This window comes from Dipodomys spectabilis, unplaced genomic scaffold (assembly GCF_019054845.1).
Source record: "Dipodomys spectabilis isolate Male_0828 unplaced genomic scaffold, ASM1905484v1 ptg000175l, whole genome shotgun sequence".
In the NCBI taxonomy this organism is placed as follows: domain Eukaryota; kingdom Metazoa; phylum Chordata; class Mammalia; order Rodentia; family Heteromyidae; genus Dipodomys; species Dipodomys spectabilis.
In genome coordinates, this window is record NW_024870852.1 from 11,886,558 (window position 1) to 11,908,411 (window position 21,854).

Sequence of the window (21,854 nt, forward strand, 5' to 3'; positions counted from 1 at the left end):
CAGCTCAAGGCTGGCGTTCTACCACTTGAGCCACAGCGCCACTTCCGGTGTTTTTCTTTTTGCTTATGTGCTGCTGAGGAATCGAATCCAGGGCCTATGCATACAAGGCAAACGTTCTACCACTGAGCCACCTTCCCAGCCTAAAGTCCTTAGTTTGTAAAAAAAGAAATAAAACTAATATGTGTTAGTGTTGTCATAGCAAAATAGTTGAGAAACTTAAAGATATTAATGCATGGTGTTAAGCACTTAAAATAATTGGAAGAAACTTTTTTTTTATTTTTTTTTTAATTTAAAAAAATTTTTGTCAGCTGTCGGGCCTGAACTCTGGGCCTGGGCGCTGTCCCTCAGCTCTTCAGCTCAAGGCTAGTGCTCTGCCATTTGAGCCACAACGCCTATTCCTGCTCTTTCTGCTTATATAGCGCTGAAAGATCTAACCCAGGGCCTCATGCAAGGCAAGCACTCTACCACTGAGCCACCTTCCCAGCCCAAAAAGATATTTTTAATTTAGAAGAAAGTATATAACAAGTATGGAAAAGTGTTTTACCTTGATAATAATTTTAAAGACACACTTAAAAGACAACTGTTTACTTAGTATTACAGATAGTATCAAGTGTTAGTGAGGAACTTTACCCTATAATTTTGTTAGTAATAGTATATATTTGCTTCAACTGTTACACAAAACTATTCTTAAAAATATATATCCTGAGTCGAGCCTCAGTGGCTCATGCCTGTAAATCCTAGCTGCTTAGGAAGCTGATATCTGAGGATCATGGTTTGAAGCCAGCCCAAGCAAGAAAATCTATGAGACTCTTATCTCCAATAAACTACTCAAAAGATCCAGAAGTGTCACTGTGGCTCATGTGGTAGAATGCTTGCCTTGAGCAAGTTCAGGGACAGAGCCCAGGACCAGAGTTCAAGCCCCAGGATGGGCAATAAATAAAATACCCCCCCCACACACACACACACACATGAAAGTGGAAGTGTGATCCAAGTGATAGGGGGCCAGCCTTGAATGAAAAAGCTATGTGAATATACAGGCTCACACCTGTATATTCCCAGCTACTCAGGAAGCTGATATCCGAGGATTGAGGTTTGAAGCTGGCCTGGGCAGAAAAGTTCCCATGAGATTCTTATTTCCAATTAACCACTCAAAAAGCAGAAGTAGTGCTGTGGCTCACTTGGTAGAGCATTAGCCTTGAGCACAAAGAAGCTCAGAGACAGCACCCTGGCCCTGAGTTCAAGCCCCACAACTGACAAAAAAAAAGCTAACTGAGAATGTGAGGTCCCGAATTCAGGCCCCAGTATTGGCATACATGCATGCACGCACGCGCGTGCGCGCGCATGCGCACACGCGCACACGCGCGCACACACACACACACACACACACACACACACACACACACACACACACACACATAATGGATATATCCTTAGTAATTCTCTGTAGGAATTTTATCGTGGAGAAATAATTTAAAGGAAGGAAGTAAAAAAGTTTGATTATGAAAGGTATTTATTATTTTATTATAATACCAGAATATTGGAAACAGTTCTAATAACCAACTAGGTAGAAATAAGTTTATTGTATCAATTTTTACTTAAGTAATGTTAGTAGAAAAGGTAGTTGCATTCTTGTGTGAAGTGCTTTTTTCATTTCCAATTTATGTCCTTACGATTGCAACAGTAAAAAAAATTCATTGGAAAAATACTCTTTATATTAATGACTCTTAGGTTTACTTAGTAAATATACATTGTTTTTAAGACCTTACCTAAAAGAACTCATAAATAAAATTTAGAATTTTGGAAACATTTTTAAGTTTACTTGTACACTATTTGTGAAAGAAAATGTGAAAGACTTTAGGTAAATCAGAAGTAATCTCCAAGTAAAATGTCTGTTTTATAAGTATTTGTTATATTAGTTTGTTTTTGTTTTGATTTAGCTGGGAGCGGCGGGTTGACAATATGGGACGTATTTATTATGTTGACCATTTTACAAGAACAACAACATGGCAGAGGCCAACACTGGAATCTGTCCGCAACTATGAACAATGGCAGCTACAACGTAGCCAACTTCAAGGAGCAATGCAGCAGTTTAATCAGAGATTTATTTATGGGGTGAGTAGCTTGTTGATTTGTTTCTGTCTGTTCCTTCATTTCTTGCTATATCTCTCAGGATGGCCTTGGACTCACAGTCCTCCTAACAGTAGCCTCATGAGTGCTGGAATTATAGATATGTGCCGCTATGCCTGGCTTGTTTTGTTAGCTAATGTAACCAATGGAAATACTCTTTTTTTTTTTTCTTTTTTTAATGTGCGAGCACAGGGACTTGAACTCAGGGCCTTGCACTCTTACTTAGCTTTTCCCACTCAAGCTTGGCACTCTATCACTTAAGACATACCTTCATTCATTTCCAGCCTTGCCTGGCTAATTGAGTTTCTTGGATTTTTCAAGGATCCTCATACTGCAATCCTCAAATCTCAGCTTCCTGAGTAGCTTGGATTACAAGAGTAATCTACTTGCACCTGGCAGTATTTCATTTTTAAACTTTTCCTGCATATGTCATGTAAAGCACTAAAAAAAGTACGAGGCGGGGGCTGGGAAGGTAGCTCAGTGATAGAGCGCTTGCCTTGCATGCCTGAGGCCCTGGGTTCGATTCCTCAGCACTACATAAGCAAAAAGAAAAAAGCCAGAAGTGGTGCTATGGCTCAAGTGGTAGAGCGCTAGCCTTGAGCTGTAGAGCTGAGGGACAGCGCCCAGGCCCAGAGTCCAGGCCCCATAACTGGACCCAAAAAAAAAAAAAAAAGTACAAGGCAGGTGACAACCCAGTAGTTGCTACTAATAAATATTGTGTTTGGAACAGTCTGTGAACACAATCTGTCTTTTTTAATTTTTTTGTTGGTCATGCGGCTTGAACTCTGGGTCTGGGTGCTGTTCCTGAGCTCTTCAGCTCAAGGCAAGTGCTCTTCCACTTGAGCCATAGCACACTTCCAGTTTTCTGGTGGTTAATTGGAGATGAGAATCTCACAGACTTTACTGTCCTCAGATCTCAGCTGAGTAGCTGGAATTACAGGCGTGAACTGGTAGGCACCTGGCACAATCTGTCTTTTCTGTAAAGGAAGTCCAATTTTCTTTTGGGTACTTGTAGGGCTTGAACTCAAGGCCTGAGTGTCATCCCTAAGCTTTGTTTTTGTTTTCGTTTTGTTGTTTTTGTTTTTCTTTTTTGCCAGTCCTGGGGCTTGACCTCAGGGTCTGGGCACTATCCCTGAGCTGCTTTTCACTCAAGGTTAGCACTCTACCACTTCTGGCTTTTTTTGTGTGTGGTACTGAGGAATTGAACCTGGGGCTAGGTAAGCACACTACCATGAAGCCACATTCCCAGCCCCCCTAAACTTTTTTGCTCAAGGCTAGCACTCTACCACTTGTACTATGAAGGAGAAAATGTAAACCTGGATAGGAAGTAATCCAAAGAAAGTAACCCAAAAGACCACGTGGACAGAAGTTAAGTATAGAAAAGATTTATTGCCAGCAGAGCTGACAAGGCCAAGTTCTCATGAGGAAAAGGAGAAAATGGTGCCGTCTGGCTCTTTGGAGGCCCCTTTTATATTGGAGGCCAGATGTGGGAGGTGCCTCACCTACTGCTCAGGTGCTGCCATCAAGGGCAGAGATTAGGCCTGCAAAGTGGGCATTTCCTTACATTTTTCCCCTTTTTGCTTTAATATGTATAGTACTGGGCAGGGAATATGGGTGAAGGTCTCTTCTGGAGCTACTTCCTGCTGAGAGGGGGCACTGTAAGGGGAGAAGAGGTGCTAGGGTACTGTACATGAAGTTGACCAAGGTCATGATGGTTATAAAGATGTTACTTGTCCAGAGCAGAGTCCTCTGGTTCCTCGATGACTGGAGAAAATCTTTTTTATCCGTAGAGATAGGGGTCCAGTTGGCCAGATGTATATGAGGGTCCATCAGGCACATAATGTTTAACGTGCCGGATGTGAAGCCAATGTGGACAGCCCTGAACCTGCACAGCTGTGGGAGTAGAGAGAGTTAGGGTCCCTCCCACTTAGCAGAGAGCTTAGTGGAACCAGGTGCCCATGGCAGGTAATTTCTTGAAATGTACACTAGGTCCCAGCCTTGATGGAAGGCTCGGAGAGCAGTGTGGAGGGCTTAGGTTCTTAGTGGTCCATATACTTTCACAGAAAAGTGTGCAGTTGTTGAAGGAGAGATGACAGCATTGGGGCGGGGGAGGGGGGGAGCGGCGCAAAGGGGAGTCTGAGGTCTGAAATAGGGGAGGCAAAGATGAGCAGCCATACATAACTTCAAAAGGACTTAATGTTAGGGGTTTTTTTGGCAGGACCCTTAAGGGGAAGAGAGCTAAAGGTAAAAGTTTTACCCAATCTAGATCTAGTTCAAAGGACAGCTTGGTCAGAGTTTGCTTAAGGGAGCGGTTGGCACATTCCACCTTTCCCGAGGACTGGGGGCGATAGGAATATTGAAAGACCACGAGATATTTAGAGACTTAGCCAGTAGCTGGGTCACGGAGGAGTCAAATTCCAGTCTGTTGTCTGTCTGGATGGAAGCAGGCAGGCCAAAACGGGGAATTATTTCCTGTAAGAGATGCTGAGACACAGAGGAGGCTTTCTTGGTGGTGGTGGGAAATGCCTCTATCTATCCCATAAAGGTGTGCACCAGCACCAGCAGGTATCTGAAGGTTGGCATATGGGTGAAATCAATTTGTCAGTCTACTCCCGGAAGATGGCTGCACATTGGTATTTGGATTTGCCCTTTGGCATACTTCTCAGGTTTGTGACAGATGCATGAGGAATTGCGTGAGGGCCAGGGTTAGGGGAAGGCTGTTTTAGCAACTCCCTTAAGGCCCCTATCTGGGGGTGGAAAAGATGGTGAAGGTATTTAAGGTTGTCTTGCCTAGAGGGAGGAGCAGGATCCTCTATTATTGGCAGTGTTACTGCCCATTGTTTTGATGCTATAGCAGCTCGCTTGGCAGTTTCATCGGCCAGGTTGTTCCCCTTGGTTATTACTGAGCCATCTGACCTGTGGCTCCTGCAATGAACTATGCCAGTAGCTGAGGGGAGGAAAGAGGCCTTTAAAAGGTCAGTAATATAGGACCCATTTATTACTGAGGTTCCTTTCATTGTTAATAAGCCTGGTTCCTTTCAAATAGATGCATGAGAAAGGACAGTATGGAAAGCAAATTTAGAGTCTGTGTATACTGTCAGGGAATGTCCTGAGGCCAGGTGGAAGACCCATGTTAGGGCTACCAATTCGGCCTGTTGATTGGTAGTGTGGAGAGGCAAAGGGCCAGACTCCACTACACCAGAGACTGACATAACAGCATGCATACCCAGCTACACTTGAGCCTTCCCAAAGGAAGGAGCTACGATCAGTGAACCAGGTGAAACGTGAGTCCTTTAATGGCCCCTCACTAATATGGTCTGGGTGAGGTAGCAGGTCCTTTAGAGTCTCCACACAGGAGTGTGCTGGTGAGATCCTTGTTAGTGTGGGGTCCTCTACCAGCGACACCTGAAGGGAGAGAATACGGGAGGGAGACATAGTTTGCAATCCCTTATAGGTTAGTAACTCAGAGAGGTGATGGTGGGAGAGGATGGTAAGGTTTGCACCAAAGGTTAGTTTTTTCAATTCCTGTAACAGGACAGAAGAGGCAGCTAGAACGTGAAGACAAGGAGCTTAGCCCCTAGTGCTGGGCGTTTCGACAAGTAAGCAACCAGAGCAAATGAAGATCTAGTCTGTTGACCTAAAACTCCCAACGCAAAACCCTGGTTTTCAGTTACATACAGAAAGAACGGGTGTGAAAGATCTGGCAGCCTGAGAGCCGGGGCCTGTAATAAGGCCCATTGGAGTCTCCTAAAGGGAGGAACAAGAGAGGAGGGAGATAAAAGGGGTTCTTCTGGTTGCCCTTTAGCTGCTTCATATAGGGGTCGTGTTAGAAGAGAGTAGTTAGGAATCCAAGACCTGAGATAGCCAGCTAGACCCAGGAAGGAGAGAAGCTCCGACTTAATGGAGGGGGTAAGGGTAGTTAGTAATCAATTGTTTCCTGGGGATAGTGATCGCCTTGTGTGTGGGAGTGAGTTGAACACCCAGGTAAGTCACAGACTATTGAACGACCTGTATCTTATTGGGTGAGACTCAATATCCCCAGGAGGCCAGAAAGTTAAGAAGTGTGTATGCTTGTAACACAATTGCTTGGTGGGACTGCAGGGGAGAATATCATCCACATATTGGATAAGGGAGGATGGTTCTATATTTAGGTCTCTTAAGTCCCTTGCTAAAGCTTGGCCAAACAGCTGGGGACTATCCTGGAACCCCTGAGGCAGCACAGTCCAGGTGAGCTGAGCTGAGGTTTGGGTGACCGGGTCAGTCCACGTAAAGGCAAAAAGGTCCTGGGAGGAGGGGACTAAAGGGATAGTGAAAAAAGCATCTTTTAATCCAATACTGAATAAAAAGCAACCATCGCTGGGATTGTGGAAAGCGGCATATAGGGGTGGGGCACAACAGAGTGTGGGAGATAACAGCAGAATTTATAAGGCTAAGGTCCTGTACCAAGCAGAACGAACCGTTAGTTTTGGCTACTGATAAGATGGAGGTATTATAGGAAGAATTGGTGGGGTGTAACAGCCCTTTTCTTAGTAAGTCCTTTATAATTAGTGGCACTCCCAGAAGACTGTGGTGAGGGAGAGGGTACTGGGGTTGTGAAGGGAAGCATTGGGGGCCCCTCAGAAATATATGAATAGGAGGGTGGCATTTAGCAATAGAGGGGTTGTAGGTATCCCACACCTTGGGGTCCACCTCAGAGGATGGAAAAAGGAAATCTGAGGGGTCCCTAGGTAAGCCTACTAAAGCCATCAAGGAGATTGCGGGGGAGGCCGAATCAATATCACGTTGTGCCAATTGGGAAGGGCATAGGGAAATAGAGGCTCCAAATTTGGCCAAAAGATCTCTGCCCAGCAGTGGAACTGGGCAGTGGGGAATAACGAGGAAGGAGTGACAGAAGGTCACTCCTGAAAAAAGACAAATGACGGGTTTTTTGGGGGGATTTGTAAGGTTTTCCCTCCACCCCAACTATGGAGGGTAGGTAGGCTAGGTAGGTCTGGCCATGGAACTCAGCACCAAATACATAGCACCTGTGTCTACCAAAAATGAGGTCATCCTATCTGCAACCATGATTGTTACCCTGGGTTCCTGCTTGGTGATAGGAGTGGTTGGGACCAGGAGTCCAGGGCCGCCTCAGTCTTCTCCAGCTGCCAGTCCCAGAGTGCCAGGAGGGGGCGATGGGGCCTTAGTGGATAGCCGCCATCCCCAAGAGGACAATGGACAGTCCATGGCCCAATGCCCTGAAACTTTGCACCTGGGCCATGGTTGGATTGGCTCATGTGGCTGTGGGCAGGCTGGGCCCCTATGGCCTGGCTGGCCACATCGGTAGCAGAGCTTCTTTAGGGGGCAGGTTTCCATCCAGTGCCCCTTTCAACCGCAGACATAGCAGGGCTCAGGTGGACCCCGCTGGGGAGGGGTTGGTTGCAAGGCTGGAGGCTGGTAGAGTTTGGCTAGCATCTGGTACTTCAGCTGTTTGGCCTTTAAGGCTTAAAGGCTGCCTCCATAGCCTCACTAGCGGGTGTTAGGGGGCCCCTGTCTAATTTTTTTAATTTATCCTGATGTCTGGAGTGGATTGACTAATAAAATGAGTCATTAAACAGCGTTGTCCGTCCACAGACTCAGGGTCTAGGTTAGTATATTAAAGGAAGGTCTGACACAATCTGGCCCAAAGGGCAGATGGGTTTTCATTTTTGTCTTGTATGACCGTGGCCATTTTGTCATAGTTGATGGCTTTGCAGACTGCCTGTTTGAGACCCTCCATTACACAGGCAATAGGGAATTGTAATCCTAGTGAGGCTCCTAGTCAGGCACTGCCTCAGTCCAAATTGGGTGATCGGGGTGGTCCAGTGGGTCTCATCTGCATAGCGGCGGGCCTTTTCCCAAACATCCCACTGTTCCCCTGGTAAACGGGTATTACTCAAGATTATGCATACATCACGCCCAGTTACCTCATATGATGGGAATACATGCCTCAGCTCCTTGATGTAGGTGGTGGGATTGGTGGAGAAAGATCTCAGGTGCATCTGTGTGAGGTCATTTAATGAGAACAGAATGTGCACTGTACTATACCATCAGCCCCTGCCACCTCATGTGATGGGAGAACATGGGCTGAGGTAGAACTCTGATCAGTAGCAGGCTCTTGGGCCTGAATAAAGATGGTACTCAATGTTTCTGTAAGGTGCGCAACAACCTACAGGGCATCTTTCAGTTGAGACAGCTGGTTCACAGTGGTCAGGCCAGATGTGCTTTTGTCCTGTGGGGGAAAAAGGGGGTGCCTATGGAAGGGGGCCTTGGCCTTGGATGGTGCAGGAGCAGAGGGTGGGGGAACCCGTGACAGGCGGGTTGGGGGCTGCCAGACCAATGGTGGGGGACAGGGCTGCCACCTCTGACGGAAACCCTACCTCTGAAAGTCCCGCCTCCTTGGCAGAAGTCCCAACCCCGTTGGAGGAAGTCCTATCTCCTCTGGCACACCTGGAGGGGCTGTTTCCCCACATGTTCGAAATGGCAGCAACTCATCCACCAGATCTGGAATAGTCTGGGTTATAAGTCGGTAGCCTTGAGGCCAGGAGGAGTTGGGCAGGAGAACGTAAGGACTCAGGAAGAAGTTTAGTTTGGAGGAAGGAGAGGAACAAAGAGAAGGCATCTATGTAGCTAGCTTCCTTTAACTTGCCTGACCACCTGCAGAAGTTAGATAGATTCTGTATAATATCAGAATCAAGTGTCCCATGAATGGGCCATGTGGGCTGATTGTCCAGTGGATATTTGGGCCAGATCTCAGTACAGAAATGTATGAGCTCCTGTGAATCAATGTCAGGTTCAATGTTAAGCATTTCTAGATTATTTAGGAGAAAACCCAAGGGGGAGACCTGAGGAAGGTCAGGAATATTATATTGTGTCCTACCCATTGGAACCAAAAGCTGTTGTAAAGCATCCTATGCAATGTAATTTGTCCTAAAAGTGGGAAACAACCAATGGGAAATGTTGTCACATTTCTCCACACCATCCCTCAGCCACAGAGGCCCTCAGAAATGTGGCTTAGATACTTGGCCAAGTTTTTCAGGGGTGAGAGCCCTGAAGCTCCCTGAGAGAGGCATAGAGCTTGCACCGTGAAATCTAAGCCTCTAGATTTGATTTACATGGTGGGTAGGACGTGATCAGCTGCTGGCAGATGTGTAGGAGGTGTTTGGTCAGAAGGAAACCAGCTTGGCGGGCTTTTGGGTCTGCCTAGAATTGTGGGTTAGGTCCCGGGGTAGCTGGCAGGGCCCTCCCAGTCAGTGGGGAGAGTGAATCCACCAGGGAGCCTATCAGCATACAGGCCACCAAAATGAAGGAGAAAATGTAAACCTGGGTAGGAAGTAACCCAAAGAAAGTAACCCAAAAGACCATGTGGACAGAAGTTAAGTAGTAGAAAAGATTTATTGCCAGCAGAGCTGATAAGGCCAAGTTCTCATGAGGAAAGGGAGAAAATGATGCCGTCTGGCTCTTTGGAGGCCCCTTTTATATTGGAGGCCAGACGTGGGAGGTGCCTCACCTACTGCTCAGGTACTGCCATCAAGGGCAGAGATTAGGCCTGCATAGTGGGCATATAGCTCCACTTTTGGCTTTTTGTAGTTAATTGTAGGTAAGAGTCTTTCAAACTTTCCTGCCCTGGCTAGCTTCATACATTGATCCTCAAATCAAAGCCTCCTGAGTAACTAGGATTACAATCATGAACCAATAGCACCCAGTGAGATTCTTAATTTTGAAGAACTTTTTTTTTTTTGGAAGGTCATGGGGCTTGAACTCTGGGCCTAGGCGCTGTCCCTCAGCTCTTCAGCTCAAGGCTACTACTTGAGCCACAGCACCACTTTTGGCTTACTGGTGGTTAATTGGAGATAAGAGTCTCACGGACTTTCCTGCCCAGGCTGGCTTTGAACCATGATCCTCAGATCTCAGCCTCCTGAACTAGGTAGGATTATAGGTGTGAGCCACTGGGCACTCATCCAGCTCTTTTTCCTTATCTTTAAAATTTAATTAACCTAAGCCAGGCGCTTGTGGCTCACACCTGTAATCCTAGCTACTCAGGAGGCTGAGATCTGAGGATCGCGGTTCAAAGCCAGCCCGGGCAGGAGAGACAATGAGACTCCTATCTCCAATAAACCACCAGAAAACCGGAAGTGGCGCTGTAGCTCAAGTGGTAGAGCGCTCGCCTTGAGCTGAAGAGCTGAGGGACAGTGCTCAGGCCCAGAGTTCAAGCCCCACGACCAACAACAACAACAAAAAAAATTAATTAACCTAGTTTCTGTAGTAGGTCAGTGACATGGACAAAGAAGAGACTGATAATGGGAGTACTACTCTAGATTGAGACTTAAATGGCTCAACCAAATAGAGTCTTAGAGTTTCGGATTCTGATTTTAACCAATAATGATAATGGTATTGAGCTTCTGTAATAAAATGCCCACAAATTTTAGAGAAGTGTGCTAAAATATGTATATCAAAATGTTTGATTCTTGCTTTAAGGAACAATAGACATAAAAAATTTGGTAACTATTGAATCTTAGAGCAGTGTATATGGTATTCATTGTCCTATTTTTCGTTTTTTCTATAACAAAATTATTTTGAAAAGTAGTCTGTATTTTGCGTTATTTACAAGGAAAGACCCAGTCTTAAGTGATCACATAATTATTATATATTCAGAGTAAAATAATCATTAAGACTTGACTTGAAAAAACAAAAAAACTATCCAGGCAACAGTGGCTAACTACTAAGGAGACTGAGATCTGAGGATCTTGGTTCAAAGCCAGCCTAGACAGGAAAGCCCATGAGACTCTCATCTCCTATTAACCACCAGAAAACTGGAAGTGGGGCTATGGCTCAAAGTGGTAGAGCACTAGCGAGCTGAAGAGCTTAGGGACAGCACCCAGGTCCAGAGCTAAAGCCCTAGGACTGACCAAGGAGGAGGAGGAGGATACATATCTATCATAAAAACATGTCTTTTACTTTTCTGATGCTCTGCTTTTTCTACTACTAACTCCCTTCTCAAAAACATTTGTATGGGGGCTGGGAAGGTGGCTCAGTGGTAGAGCGCTTGCCTTGCATGCTCAAGGCCCTGGGTTCGATTCCTCAGCACCACATAAGCAAAAAGAAAAAAGCTGGAAGTGGCGCTGTGGCTCAAGTGGTAGAGCGCTAGCCTTGAGCTGAAGACCTGAGGTTCAGTGCCCAGGCCCAGAGTTCAGGCCCCACGACCGGACCCAAAAAAAAAAATTTGTATGGTTTGTGCTTTCTTTATGTCATCTTTATTTTCCAGTACATGTAAGACTTTTTCTTAGCCTTCTGATAACTCTTGAGTACTTTTATTATTCAATAACTTTTGATAGGTTTATGTTATTCTGATTTTTATATTACTATTATAGTAAAATTTGTAGTAAAAAAAGAAAATCTGTTATTTGAAGGTGAAAGTTTTTTAATTTATGTACTGTTGCATTATATAATGTTTGCAATTGTGTGTGTGTGAGTGTGTGTGTGTGTTTTGTGCCAGTCCTGGGGCTTGAACTTTGTGTACGGGTATTGTCTCTGAAGTTTTTTGCTTCAGGCTATCATTCTACCACTTGAGCCACAGCTCTGGCATTTTGGTTTTTAATTGAAGATACAAATCTCATAGACTTTTCTGCACACACTGGCTTCCAGCCATGATCTTCAGATCTCAGCCTCCTGAGTAGCTAGGATTTCAAACATGAGCTACCTGCATCCAGCTTCAATGATATCTTTAAATGATATTTTCTTTAACAAAAATAATACTGGTTCTTGGTGACTCCCCTCTAATATGTGAATAATATAATAGTATGGTGTGTTGTACATGGCTAGGGAAAACATATTTGGACATATAAGCTTGTTCAGGGATCATTTGAAATAAATAATTGAAATAAATGTTCATCTCTTTGGGGCGGGGCTTCTTTTTAGAATCAAGATTTGTTTGCTACATCACAAAATAAAGAATTTGATCCGCTTGGTCCTTTGCCACCTGGGTGGGGTAAGTCACATTTTTTTTTTTGTTGTTTTCCACTAAATTCTATTTTTTTTTTTTTAATTAAGGGCTGGGGATATTGAGTATTTGCTTAGATGACATACAATCTAAGCATGATTCCCAGCACCACAAGAAAGAAAAGTATTTGTGGATGATATTTTACTTTTGTTTAAATGAATACCTAGTAAGTTTTTCAGATCCATGAGTCAAATGAAAGCATGAAGTAGGCAAAACTCTGAAAATTCCAACTTGGACTCTTCATTAAAATAGTTTTATAGGAATTTAGTGTCATTTTCCTCTTCTAAAGTTTTTTTGGTTTTTTGTTTGTTTTGCTTTTTCAGTTATTGGGCTTGAACTCTGAGCTGGGCGCTGTCCCTGAGCTCTTCAGCTCAAGGTGAGCACTCTACCACTTGAGCCACAGCGCCACTTTCGGTTTTCTGGTGGTTTATTGGAGATAAGAGTCTCACAGACTTTCCTGCCCGGGCTGGCTTTGAACTATGAACTTCAGATCTCAGCCTCCTGAGTAGCTAGGATTACAGGCGTGAGCCACTGGCGCCCATCTCCTCTTCTCACATTTAAAAATGATCATTCTGCAATAAAAGGGGAACATTCAGGATTGACCTCCAAGGGCATTCATTATACTCATGGAGAAAGTTTATCTCACGCAGTTATATACCTTTTTTAGTCAGTCTCTCTCTTGAAGATTCATCACTTCCCAACAATGTCATACTGAGAACCAAGCTTTCAATACAAAAATTCGTTCAAGTTCATACTCAAACTATATTGATATTATAGGATTCAATTTACATGCCATCCTCAAAATGACAAAACTACAGATGAAAAACAGAGGGGCTGGGAAGGTGGCTCAGTGGTAGAGCCTTGCATGCACGAGGCCCTGGGTTCTATTCCTCAGTACCACATAAGCAAAAAGAAAAAAATAGCTGGAAGTGGCGCTGTGGCTCACGTGGTAGAGTGCTAGCCTTGAGCTGAAGAGCTGAGGGACAGTGCCCAGACCCAGAGTTCAGGCCCCACGACCAGATTCCCCCCCCAAAAAAAGAAAAACAGATAGGTGACTATAAGGGTACAGAATAGGTAAGAGTTTGGTACATTAAGAGGTTATATTAGGAGTTATGTGATAATGGAAAAATTCTACATATTGATTTTGGTGGTGATTACATTTATATATATGATACAATGCATTAAAGTAAACTTTTAAAACTGGTAACATTTTTAACATTGTTGGGCACCTGGGTCTTATGCCTATAATTGTAGCTACTGAGGAGGCTGACATCTGACTGTTTTAAACCAATCTGGACTGGAAAGTCACGAAGCTTATCTCCTCCAATTAACCACCAACGAACTGGTAGAATGCTAGTCTTGCACACGAAAGAAGTTCAGGGATAGCACCTAGGCAGGACCAGTACACACACACACACACACACACACACACACACACACACACACACACACACACACACACACACACACACACACACACACACACACACACACACACACACACACACACACACACACACGAACATTGAAGAGGGGATAGCACCTAGGCAGGACCAGTACACACACACACACACACACGAACATTGAAGAGGGGATAGCACCTAGGCAGGACCAGTACACATACACACACACACACACACACACACACACACACACACACACGAACATTGAAGAGGTTCAGGGATAGCACCTAGGCAGGACCAGTACAACACACACACGAACATTGAAGAGTCTGTAGCTAATTTAACAGTAATGTACTAATGTCAAGAATCTTGGGTTGGGCATGTGGCTTAGTGGTAGAGTGCTTGCCTAGCATGCATGAAACACTGGGTTTAATTCCTCAGTACCACATAAACAGACAAAGCCAGAAGTAGGGCTGTGGCTCAAGTGGTAGAGCAATAGCCTTGGACAAAAGAAGCTCAGGGATGGTGCCAGGCCCTGAGTTCAAGCCCCAAGACTGGCAAAGAAAAACCAAATGCTAGGCACTGGTGTCTCATGCCTGTAATCCTAGCTACTCAGGAGGCTGAGAATCATGGTTCAAAGCCAGCCCAGAAAGGAAAGCCCTTGAAATTCATCTCCAATTTACCACCAGAAAAAAAAAAAATGGAAGTGGCGCTGTGGCTCAAGTGGTAGATTACTAGTCTTGAGCTGAAGAGCTTAGGGACAGTGCCAGGCCCATAGTTCAAGCCCCACGACAGACCAAAAAAAAAAAACAAAAACCTCTTACTAAAGTCATAGTCATGTAACAAGATTCCAGAATAAAGATGGCAATATTAAAATAATTTTGAATGTAAACCAAAAAGGAAAAATAATAGAGTGAAAACAGGGAACCAAGTAGAATCTTATCCGTTAAAGCTTCAGATACTTTATAATATTGTGGTTAATTTAGAAAGTGGTATTCTTTATAGATAGTCTGATTGGGAAACATTGATTCCAAGATATAGCAAAACTGCCAAGTAACAAATAAATATAATGATGTGTCAAGATCATATAAATCTAAGCAGAGATACTGTTTCACAATCCTATGAGAAATCCCTATGTTCTTTCATTGAAGTTACTTATCTTCAAAACACTGATATGAATCAAAAAAGTAAAACAAATGTACCATCTTATTTAAAACTGTTATTGTTACTAAATTCTAACAAAGAACACTTTTCTAAGTTGTTTCTGTTTTCAAAAACTCAGTGTGAAGGTAAAGATTTCTGGCTCTGTTAAAGCCTCAGAGTGGTTTATATGTGGTTGATATGAGGAACTTCAGAACAGATGTTACCTTTAGAAACCTGACCTGTCAGATTGTATTTCTAGATACAGATAGCTTGCCAAGCTTTATTTCTAAGGTTTTTTGTTTTGTTTTGTTTTCCCCTGTTTTTAGGGTTTGAACTCAGGGCACTGTTCCTGAGCCTCTTTTATGTTCACAGCTAGTTAGTATTCTACCACTTGAGTCATAGCACCACTTCCAGTTTTCGTTTTTGTTTTTTTTTTTGTTGGTCCTGGGGCTTGAACTCTGGGCTTGGGCGCTGTCCCTGCGCTCTTCAGCTCAAGGCAAGTGCTCTACCGCTTGAGCCATAGCGCCACTTCCAGTTTTCTAGTGGTTTATTGGAGATAAGAGTCTCAAGGACTTGCTTCCTGGGCTGGGCTGGCTTTGAACTGTGATCCTCAGATCTCAGCCTCCTGAGTAGCTAGGATTACAGGTGTGAGCCACCGGCGCCTGGCTCGTTTTTTCTTTTAATAGTTTATTGGAGATAATTCTGCCTTGGCTGGCTTCAAACCATGGTCCTCAGATCTCAGCCTCCTGAGTAGCTAGGATCACAGGCATGATCCATCATTTAGAAATGTCCAGCATTTCTAAAGTTTCTGTTGTTGTTTTGGGGATTGTGTATGTGTTTGTGTGCTGGTAGTAGTCCTTGAACTAAGGGCCTCTTGCTCTCCATTGCTGGCACTCTACTTCTTGAGCCATAACTCTACTTCTGGCTTTTTGGTGATTTCAGATAAGTCTCATTGACTTTCCTTTCCAGGCTGGCTTCACTAAGGCAATCTTCAGATCTTAGCCTCTTGAACAGTCAGGATTATAGGTTTGAACCAACATAGCTCTAAAGTTGATTTATGTCTCTATTACAAAATGAGAAATTGTTATGTTAAAAGGATATATCTGAGGTGGGGGTGTGTTTGTGTGTATCCCAAATTTAGTGCAGAAAAAACTAACTTTATGGTGATAGAAACAGATTACTCCTCTGGAACAGATGTAGAGGAAAAAAATCACCTGTTTCTTCCAAAAGTTAAATTGTGTGCTATGTTGCCTTTATAGAAAAGCTTTCCTACAAGTTGGACCTTGCCTGTATATTTATCACTATCCTCATTATTCAGATCTTTTTGAGTTTTGCTTTAGACAACAGCTTCTTTTTTTTTTTTTTGGTCATGGTGCTTGAACTCTGGGCCTGGGTGCTGTCTCTCAGCTCTTCAGCTTAAGGCAAGCTCTCTGCCAATTGAGCCACAGTGCCACTTCGGTTTTCTGGTGGTTTATTGAAGATAGAGTCTCAAGGATTTTCCTGCCTGGGCTGGCTTTGAACATCTCAGCCTCCTAAGTAGCTAGGATTACAGGCGTGAGCCACCAGCGCTTTTTAAAAACAATTATAATAACAATTGTTATTTTAAAGGTGATGTATAGGGGTTATAGTTACTAAGTCAGGTAGAGTACATTTCATTTTGTCACCCCTTCCCTTGCTCTCTCGTAGTTATTCCCTCCCATCCCCATCCACAAAGTTGTACAGTTCATTTTCAACATAGTGTCTAGTGAGTTCCATTGCGAACAATTACTGTAATTATAGAGGTGATGTACAGAGTGATTACAATTACATGAGTCAGATAATGAATACATTTTCTTTCATAGTGTTTTCCGTTCCCTCATCCTCTCCCAGTCCCTCCCTGTCATCTCCACCCACAAGTTGATTAGTTCCTTTCATCAGTGTCCAGTGAGCTCCACTGCTGCATTTTTTCACCCTTTTTCTCTCGTCTTCTTCCCTCCCCCTAACCCTTCTGAAGATGTACACTTGAATACACCATACATAAGGTAAAGAACACGGAATCATCAAAGACTAAAAACTGGAAAAAAGAAATAAAGAAGAAAAAAGTTTCCATATCTTAGAGTTTGTTTCAGTATGTGTATTATTTTATACAAATATGAGGAGGCACATAGGCATTGCACTTTTGTGTTTCTCTCCTAAGTGAATATTTACTCTTTTGGTCTCACTGTGTGTGAGTCTCTAGAGTCATATAATTTGTCATATCCTTGTGTTAGATCTGGGATATATGCCTTATTTGTAGAACAACACTGGTACTGTATCAGATGAGGAAATCCTATCAAATTAACCTTTTATATTGTCCCAAGAGATAGAATCCCAGCTTATAGTCTATGTTTTCATTCTGAGATTGACAGTGTTGTTTTTGTTACAGCATATATACTTAAATCCGACTTTGTTTCCCTCTCAGAACTTTTATGTGCTAGGACTAGACTTACCACCTTATAAGCTGACAGTGAAGAATTTTTAACATATGCATACTGTAGGAGCTAGACAACAGAGTGTTTTTGATTCAATGATAAAGTCTCTTTTTTTTTTTTTTGGCAGAAGGGGGTCCAGACCAGTACTCCAGTTTGGTACCTGTTTTTATTCATTGGCTAGCACTCTACAAACTGAGCCATGCCTCCAACCCCAAAAATGTAGTCTTTTTTTTTTTTTTTGCCAGTCCTTTTAAACTCAGGGTCTGAGTGTTGTCCCTGAGCCTCTTTGTGCTCAAGGCTAGTGCTCTTCCACTTGAGACACAACGCCACTAAGTATAAAGACATTTCTTTTTCTTTTTAACATTTTTTATTATTATATCTTTAAGTAGATGTACAAAGAAGTTCCCATTCTGCAAAACAGTATATGAGTACAAGGTGTCTTGACAACATTGTCACCCATCGCTCCTAACCCATCCCTTCTCTCACTTTTTTTAAAAATTGAGATTGATTACATAAATTTCATATATTTCACAGTATTGTGGATTAGTGATACTTAGTTAAAGTCACAAACACATTTTAACCTTCACAAGGCAAATCGTTATTATCATGGCTTATAAAGTTTGTGAATTCTGTGAGCTCTGACAGTACAATTATTTCTTCTACATAAAGTGATGTTTACATTTCTTTCCTTTTGCTTAGTGTAGGCTGTTCCCTCTTTCTCTCTCATTCCTCCCTTCCCATTGCTGTCTTTGGGGTTGCTTAGTTCCTTTTTTTCTATGTCCAGTGCAGCTGATGGGCCCCTTTGTTGTGTGTTGTTTCATTTCCCACTTATTCTGCATCCTCCTCCTAGCTTCCCTCCATTGTGTGCATATATATACCATCTCTCTGGTCAAGAACATGGATTCATTTAGCAATGATATGACAAAATGAGTGGCTGTCCTTTGTTTCTCAAGTCCTGTTTACTTTGTCATATCTTCTTGCATTTTGGCTTTAGCATCCACATATCAGGGAGGCCATGTGCCGTTTGTCTCTTTATTCTTGGCTTACCTTGCTCAAAATTATTCGCTCTAGTTCCATCCATTTTCCTGCAAATGCCATTATTTTGTCCTTTCTAATGGCTGCATAATATTCCCTTGTACCACAATTTTTGGATCCACTCATGAGTAGTGGGTATCTGGGTTGTATCCATATCTTGGCTGTTGTGAACAGTGCTGCAATAAACATGGAGGTGCATTTGTCCTTGTATCCTGGTTTCTTTTGTTCAGGGTAGATGCCTAGGAATGGTACGGCTGGGTCATAGGGGAGGTCTATATTTAGCTTTCTGAGGTACCTCAGACTGCTTTCCAAAGTGATTGTATTAGTGTACATTCCCACCAGCAATGCAGCAGGGTTTCTCTTTCTGTGCATCCCCTCCAGCATTTGTTGTTGGCTGAATTTAGGATGTGGGCCATTCAGACTGGAGTAAAATGGTATTTCAGTGTTGTTTTTATTTGCATTTCCTTTACAGTCAAGGAGGATGAACATTTCCTCTTGTGTTTCTTTGCCATTTTTGTTGTTGTTTTGTTTTTTATCAGTCATGGGGCTGGACGCTGTCCCTGAGCTCTTTAGCTCAAGGCTAATGCTCTACCACTTGAGCCATAGTGCCACTTCCAGCTTTTTCTGCTTATGTGGTGCTAAGGAATCGAACCCAGGGCCTCATGCGTGCAAGGCAAGCACTGTACCACTGAGCCACCTTCCCAGCCCCTTATTTGCCATTTTTATCTCTTCTTGTGAGAAGTCTCTAGCTCCCTTGCCCATTTCACGATTGGTTTGTTAGATTTGTGAAGGGTTAGTTTTTTGAGTTCCCTAATATAATGGATATCAGGCCCTTGTCTGATATATTGCTGGTATATATTTTTTCCCAATTAGTTGGCTTTTTTTCTAGTTTGGTTGCTATTTCTTTAGCTGTGCAGAAACTTTAAGGTAATCACACTTATCGAGTCTCCAATTTGTTGTGACCCTGGGACTCTGTTCAGGAAGTTCCTGCTGTGCCTATAAGTTCAAGTGTCCAGAAGTAGTTTCAGAATATCAGGTTTGATGTTAAGGTCTTTAATCCATTTTGAGTTGATGTTAGTGCATGGTGACAGGCTAGGTAGGGTCCACTTTTAGTTTCGTGCATGTGGCTGCCCATATGCAGTTGAAGAGGCTATGATTCTTCCACTGTATGTCTTTGGCTCCTTTGTCAAATATCAACTGACAATATGTACGCAGTTTTATTTCTGGGTCCTCTAATCTGTTCCATTGGTTTTTGGTCTTTTTTTGTGCCAGTACCAAGCTGTCTTTGTTATTATGGCTCTGTAGTAGAGCCTGAATTCCATTATCATGATCCCTCCTGCATTCTTTCTTTTGTCTAAAATTGCTTTAGCTATTCTAGGTCTTTTGTTGTTCCATATGAATTTTTGGGCTGTTTTCTTTATTTCAGTAAAGTATGTCATTGGGATTTTAATGGGAATTGCATTGAATGTATATATCAATTTTGGCAATATGGCCATTTTCACTATATTAATTCTGCCTATCCAGGAACATGGAAGGTCTTTCCATTTCCTGGTGTCCTCTATGATTGCATTTTTTAGGCTTTTATAGTTTTCATGAAATGATCCTTTATGGGGCTGGGAAGGTGGCTCAGTGGTAGAGCGCTTGCCTTGCGTGCCTGAGGCCCTGGATTCATTTCCTCAGCACCACATAAGCAAAAAGAAAAAAGCCGGAAGTGGCGCTGTGGCTCAAGTGGTAGAGCGCTAGCCTTGAGCTGAAGAGCCGAGGGATAGTGCCCGGACCCAAAAAAAAAAAAAAAAAAAAAAATCCTTTACATCTTTAGTTAGGTTAATTCATAGATACTTTTTTTTTTTTAGGTTATTGTAAATGAGGTTGTTTCCTTGATTTCCCTTTCTGCTTGTACTTTTTTTTTTTTTTTTTTTTTTGGTCCAGTCATGGGGCCTGAACTCTGGGCCTGGGTGCTGTCTCACAGCTCTTCAGCTCAAGGCTAGCGCTCTACCACTTGAGCCACAGCGCGACTTCCGGCTTTTTTTTATGCTTATGTGGTGCTGAGGAATCGAACCCAGGGCCTCATGCATGCAAGGCAAGCGCTCTACCACTGAGCCACCTTCTCAGCCCTCTGCTTGTATACAGAAAGGCAACTGAAGCCGGGCACTGGTGGCTCACTCCTGTAATCCTAGCTATTCAGGAGCTGAGATCTGAGGGTCACGGTTCAAAGCCAGCCCAAGCAGGAAAGTCCGTGAAACTTTTACCTCCAATAAATCACTAGAAAACCAGAAGTGGCGCTGTGGCTCAAACAGTAGAGCACTCATCTTGAGCTGAAGAGCGCAGGGACAGCACCCAAGCCCAGAGTTCAAGCCCCACAACCGACCCCCCAAAAAAAAAGGTGACTGAGTTTTGTGGGTTAATTTTGTATCCTGCTACTTTGCTGAAGTGGTTTATAAGTTCTAAGAGTTTGGGGATGGAGCTTTTGGGATTGTTAAGATATAAAATCATGTCATCTGCAAAAAGAAATTAACTTCTTCCCTTATGTGGATCCCTTTAATGTCGTTCTCTTGCCTTATTGCTCTGGCTAAGGATTCCAGAACTATATTGACCAGGAGAGGAGAGAGGGGGCATCCTCGCCTTGTTCCTGTTTTTAGGGGTATTGGTTGAAGTTTTTCCCCATTAAATATAATATTGGCTTTTGGTCTGTTGTATAAATCTTTTATTGTTTTAAGAAATGTTCCTTCTATTCCTATTTTTTCCAGCACTTTTAACATGAATGAGTGTTGTATTTTATCAAAAGCCTTTTCCGTGTCAATGGAGATAATCATGTGGTTCTTGACCTTGGATCTGTTGATGTGATGGATTACATTTATTGATTTACAAATGTTAAATCATCCCTGAATCTCTGGGATGAAGCCTACTTGATCATAATGTATGATTTTTTTAATATGTTTCTGGATTCTGTTGGCTAGAATTTTATTGAGGAGCTTTGCATCTGTGTTCATCAAAGAAATTGGTCTGTAGTTCTTTTTTTGTTGGGTCTTTGCCTGGTTTGGGAATGAGTGTGACACTGGCTTCATAGAATGAGTTTGGGATTGCTCTCTCTGTTGCTGTTTCTCTAAAGAGCTTGAGGAGTACGGGTATTAGTTCTTCTTCTTTAAAGGTCTTACAGAATTCTGTAGTGAATCCATCTGATCCTGGGCTTTTCCTTTTTGGAAGGCTTCTGATTGCTTCTTCTATCTCATTGTAGGTTATTGGCATATTTAATTGATTTATTTTTTGTTGGTTCAGTTTGAGTAATTTGTATTTCTCTAGAAATTCATCCATTTCTGCTAGGTTCTCTTTCCTTAGTGAGTATAGAGTCTGAAATAGTTATTTATAATTGTTTGGATGTCTTGGATGTTTGTTCTAGTTTTTCCTGTGGTATCCCTGATCTTAATGATTTGGGTCTCTGTATAAAGACATTTTTTATCATTTTCATAGCTGTTTAGGAAACACTACAGAGAATAGTAATACACCTTTTTTTTTTTAATACTGTTTTATTCATCAAGCCAGGAAGTGCTCTTATGTATATTTAGGTTGGATGTTCAGTAATTTCAGTAGTATTTATCTTTTTACAACAAAGAAATTGGGTCTGTAGCTACACTACTTCCTCTAATTACAATGGATGAGCCTTCAGTTTAGTAGTATGTCTTC

The 21,854-nt window shown here is 42.8% G+C and overlaps 1 protein-coding gene across 2 annotated transcripts in view; it reads left to right on the forward strand.

Annotated features, from left to right (window-relative positions):
• Itch (itchy E3 ubiquitin protein ligase) overlaps positions 1-21,854 on the forward strand; it is a 104,322-nt gene that overhangs the window by 47,895 nt on the left and 34,573 nt on the right. For both annotated transcript variants that reach the window (XM_042694280.1, XM_042694281.1), the window contains 2 exons: positions 1,938-2,112; positions 12,061-12,130. In XM_042694280.1, the coding sequence (XP_042550214.1) occupies positions 1,938-2,112; positions 12,061-12,130 (245 nt within the window). The remainder of the gene's footprint in view (positions 1-1,937; positions 2,113-12,060; positions 12,131-21,854) is intronic.